Source organism: Acyrthosiphon pisum, chromosome A1, assembly GCF_005508785.2.
Source record: "Acyrthosiphon pisum isolate AL4f chromosome A1, pea_aphid_22Mar2018_4r6ur, whole genome shotgun sequence".
Lineage (NCBI taxonomy): Eukaryota > Metazoa > Arthropoda > Insecta > Hemiptera > Aphididae > Acyrthosiphon > Acyrthosiphon pisum.
In genome coordinates this window covers 28,464,132-28,469,356 of record NC_042494.1, presented here as the reverse complement: position 1 = coordinate 28,469,356, position 5,225 = coordinate 28,464,132, and the positions used below count along the sequence as shown (strand labels likewise).

General features: G+C 32.7%; 1 protein-coding gene across 1 annotated transcript; it reads left to right on the top strand.

Moving 5' to 3' along the window:
• Positions 1 to 2,457: 2,457 nt before the first annotated feature.
• On the top strand, positions 2,458 to 3,365 carry LOC100166699 (ATP synthase subunit gamma, mitochondrial-like). Its single transcript, XM_029486442.1, has one exon. The coding sequence runs from the start codon at positions 2,531 to 2,533 to the stop codon at positions 3,347 to 3,349; it is 819 nt and encodes a 272-aa protein (XP_029342302.1). The 5' UTR covers positions 2,458 to 2,530; the 3' UTR covers positions 3,350 to 3,365.
• Positions 3,366 to 5,225: the final 1,860 nt, after the last annotated feature.

The window sequence follows — 5,225 nt, the reverse complement described above, 5'->3', positions numbered from 1 at the left end:
CAATTAGTACAATTTAAAGCTATTAATACGAGGGTCAATCAAAAAGTAAGTTGCATTAGGCAATATTTTTGTACCAAGTCAATATTTCCAAAATATTATTTGTATTTAGTCAGTGGCGTAGAGTATAGAGAGGAATTTTCATTGTGTGGAGACTGGGGGTGAGATAGGAAGATTATTATATATATAACAAAAACTAAAAAGGCCATCGCCCATCGGGATGGAATCTACCCCCATATCGCGCCCGTGTATACGACCATGTTTTTAGTAGGTATATATACCATTTTACCTATATAGTACATACGTAGCCAAGTCCTACATGTTATTATAAGAAAAATAATTACTTACACACCATTTCCCTCTCACCACATGAACCTGTAGGTCAAATAAGTCCGTATGATGATCACGATAATAATTTATAGAATAAAATGCATTGGATGTTTGGATATTACATTATTGTTTATTGCAATAAAAGTGATTATTTTTTAATTTTATTTCATAGGCACAGGCTGCGCCGCGCAGCTATATAGAAATAGGGATAGTGTTAAAATAATGTGCCGTTTTAGATCCTAATACCTATGTAACAAGGGTGTTGAAAGTATTGGTTTTATACTTTTATAGTGTGGGTATTTTTATTTTTATTTGTTTATCAAGGTTGAAGGTGTCATACAAGGTACGTAGTTAGAAAATACTCATAGGGTGGGCTAATATTTTCTGATTGTACTTGATATTTTGATATTAAGGTAATTTTTGTTTTAAATATAATAATACTTGCAAATTGTTATTCATTATAAGTAGGTACATTTTTCTTTGGAACATAGTTAATAGGGTGGGGTTAAAAAGTGGTTGAGCTGGTCTAAAGTTTGAGTAAATTTAACGTAGGTTTTGCCCTGCCTCGACTTAATAGTTACGTAGGTACTTACGCGGAGTCTGGACTTATAACTGCCTTATAACTGCTTCAATATTTAACTTTGATAGTGGTTTCAGGTAGAAAAATTAGACCTTGTTAGTACCTTCTATAATGACCTAGGGAAGCAAATAAAAACTCCTAGTAACTTTTCTTTTTTAGCTGTATTCATATGTATATCATTATGCAGTATGCTATCATTTAAAATGTTCGCATTTTATTTGGGTTTTTTCCATTATGTATAAAACAATTTTTTTATGTGGAATATTGCTTGGAAATTAAATACAAGATTTCTAATAATATTTGGTACTTATATATATAACTAAAAATATCGAAAATATATAGGTAGTTCAATTTCTTTTATAAGCATTTATATTTCAAATGTTTATGAAATTAATCAAAATCACGAAAATATGTAAATTATTCTGTAGTTAAAAATGCATGCAATTTTAAAACAAAGCTATTGAACGTATAGTAAAAAAATTCTCATTCATTTAATTAGGTACCAGAAATTAAAAAAATGTTTAATAGAAGTCCCCAAAAATTTTTATGAACGATTTTTGTTACCTATTTTGTTATTATTATAAAAATATAAATAGTAGACACATTACACAATTATTTAAATTATATTTTTCAATACACAATGACATTTACAAAATAATATTTAGATTAATTATAATACACGATAGATATAATAATAGATTTAGACATTTCAAATTTTTAATTTTTTTAGTGTTTTCTATAAACGTTAATTAAGTTACCTTTGGGTAGTACATCTACTATAATGATTGTTTATATTCCATTTCGTTGTCCTGCACTACGTATAAACAGAATATCGTCAAAATGCTTTAAAAGTAGGTAATCGTTTTTTTACTGTTTTTGATTCTGTCCTTTCGATTTCAATAGTCGTTCTCATAGTAGTCCTTCATCGATATTGATCTTGAATTGTACATATGCTGCACACATACGTTTTATTAACAAGCAAAATAACATAGTCACCGTGTCGTCACAGCATCCCTGGCAGCCGTCGCCCGTCCGCTCAGTGGTGAGCAAAAAATGTAGGTATATTTTCCTATATTTTGATAAATATAATTTATTCAATTAATGCGATGAAGATGATGCACTATAGTATATTGTACACAGCACAGGGATCGCGAATCTGATCAGTCGGTATTACCTCTGGCCCGGTCCACGTACGAATATTATAACTCATGGTTTACATGGTTTGAATACTAATATTAATTGTATATTTCAACAACTCCCCCTCACCAGCTAAGGCCCCAGGGCCCAGAGGCGTTTGTCCGACGCATCCATAGGCGCAAATAGCGTTTGAGATATGGGGGGCTAAAGCCTTATTTTGGTAATATTGAATAAGCTTAAAACAAAATGTAGGAAATGTTTCGGAGGGCTATGGACATTTTTTGGGGGCTTAGCCCCTAAAGCCCCCCCCCCCACTATTTGCGCCTATGGCACGCATCGTAGTCGTCACGCATAACTTTATGTTCCTAATCTGAGAATGATTTCTTTATTCTATTTCTCTTTCCTTTCCCTAGATTCTAGACCATCGTGTTCGCCGTCTTGTGTTACTTATTGGTATTACTCACGTAGTTTATTGCGGCCCACTAAATGTCTCTGAGAGCCATCCAGAAACGCATACAGTCATATGGCAACATCAATAAAATCACCTCGTCCCTGAAACTCGTGTCAGCTGCCAAATTGGCCAAGACCGAGCGCCTGCTGAAGGATGTACGTCCATTTGGCCATGGTACGCTATCATTTTATAAACATTACACACACATCAACATGCTCGACCGCATTGAAAATCATCTCATATTTGCCATCACGTCTGATCGAGGTCTATGTGGTGGCATACATACGAATGTCGTAAAAAAAGTTAAACAAGAACTGGACAGACCTGATCAAAAACTTGCAAAAGTCGTATGTGTTGGTCAAAAATCTGAGGAACTGTTAGCAAAGTCGCATAAATCCAACATTTTATTCACAGCTTTCAAAATAGGGAAAGATAATCCCACATTTCTAGACGCTTCAAAAATATTCAATGAATGTAATTACGCTGAATTTATTGCTTGCCAGATATATTACAACCATATTATTACTAGAGGCACGTCAGAAGTTGACTGGATCTCTATTTATAACACAGACTTCCTTCTCACAGTAGCTCATATTGCTGGTTTAGAAGAAGTAGAAGAAGAAAATATGAGAAGTTATATTGAATTTTCTACTGTTTCACTTTTATTTTTTGCCATGTTAGAAAATACCTTGTGTGAACATTCTGCTCGTATGATATCTATGGATGCTGCTTCTAAAAATGTTAAGTCATTGAATGAAAAATTATCCTTGGAATATAATCGCAAAAGACAATTTAAAATCACGTCAGATCTTATCGATATTGTTTCTGGAAGTCAAGTTGTAACTGCAAAATAAACTATTTTATTCCAATTATACCTGTTTATTTTGATATAGGTACCTACCTAATACCAATATAATAACTACCTACTTACCTAAGTATATTCAGTTTTGTTTGACTTAATATTAAAAAAAAATAATAAATCTATACTCTGAAAGAACAAAAATAATATTGGTACCATTGTAGGTAGGTAGGTACCAGCAAAGACAAGAATTAAGTATTACTATACAATTATAGGTAATATTTTATATTATAGACTATATACCTAGATATAGTAAATTTAGATTTATTTACTTTATTAGCAAAAGTGGGCAAGTTAAGTTAATTCAATTAAATTGCCTTCAGTTAAGTCAAAAGTTAACAAAATATAGCTAAATTTAAAATTGAGATAGAAAATAAACTTAACTTAAGGGGATCGCATCACACGTATTTTTCGTAAATTTTAGACCAATAAGCGATGGTAAACTACACATACTTCCGAATGTCTGATATTAATTTTTAATATATGTATGAATTTTTTGGAAAAATAACTATAGGCTTTCTTTTAAATCGATTTAAAATTTAAAATTTTAAAGCACCATAAAATTTGGATATATTTTTAAAAAATCTCATGAAATAATTACATTGCATTTGTATTTATTTTGGGCTTTTTGGGTTTTATATCCAAAAAGTGGTTCCTACAAAGCATAGTCTATAGGAGCTTACGAATTCAACCCTTTTTTAAAATTACAATCTAACTTCAGGAAGTATGTTTAATTTACTACCGCTTTTGGTAGTTTTCGTAGGTGATGCTTAGATGATAGAAGAATATAATTCGTTTTTCTCGATTTATTGTCATGTACATGTGCGTGCGAGCTGGCACAGGGCGGATTCCGAATGTATCTACGCACACTAGTGATCATTTACTTCGCACACAACCACACTGCGTAACGAGAATAGACAACGAATTTGCATATACGCGACCCCTTAAATAACCGCCACCAATCCACTTAACTCAGTTAAAAAAAAGTTTTTTTTCAAGTTAGGTACAATATTTTTTAGTCATTAACTGGCAACTGCCCTAGTATTTTGATTTATTCAAACATTTATCAAGACGTTTAAGTGTTTAACACTGTATAATAAAATAGATTATACTTGTAATAATATATAATGATAAAAAATGTTTAACTGTATAAGTTAATAAATTAAAAACAAAAATAATTAAATATTTATGATAAAAGTTAAAAAATAACTTTTTAACACCGTTCACCTTTGTTTATTAGTATGAACACTACTTACATTCCAAATCTGGTATGTCGTATGACTCGTATGTCTAATTCAAGTAAATCTATTCCAGAAGTAGGTATAATGTGTTATTCAGGTGGTGATCTTTGAATCTATAATTTGCTGATGCAGCTCAAGAACTATACCTGCAGGATGCAGTATACTAGATATGATTCTAGTCAAAAAAAAGCCTCCCGCTTGGCCGTTGCCTGTATTGCAGGCTTATGCACAACACAAGCGGTCCAGACCAATGGAAACGGAGGCTTCTCGGTTCGGTGTTATGGTACCAGCTGAACCAGCTGATATACGCCACTCCTGTGTGAATTAACCTTATACTCTGTAGCAGTGGTGTATTTAGGAATTTTGATAGGGGGGGGGGGGAATGAAATATATAATAATAGGTACACTCAATAAATACGAATATAATATACATTTTTAAAATCCTCTAACTTGTTGAGTTTAGTGTGGATCAAATAGCATGGGAGATGGTATACGGGTGTACGGCGTAAACACATACAATATTGTGAATGGCGCATGCGCAAAACGCCAGCCAAGGCGGTCAAATATACTGCCTCGGGCCGCCGCGCCGGGTACGTCATTACTACATTGTATATAGCCGCTCTACTGGCT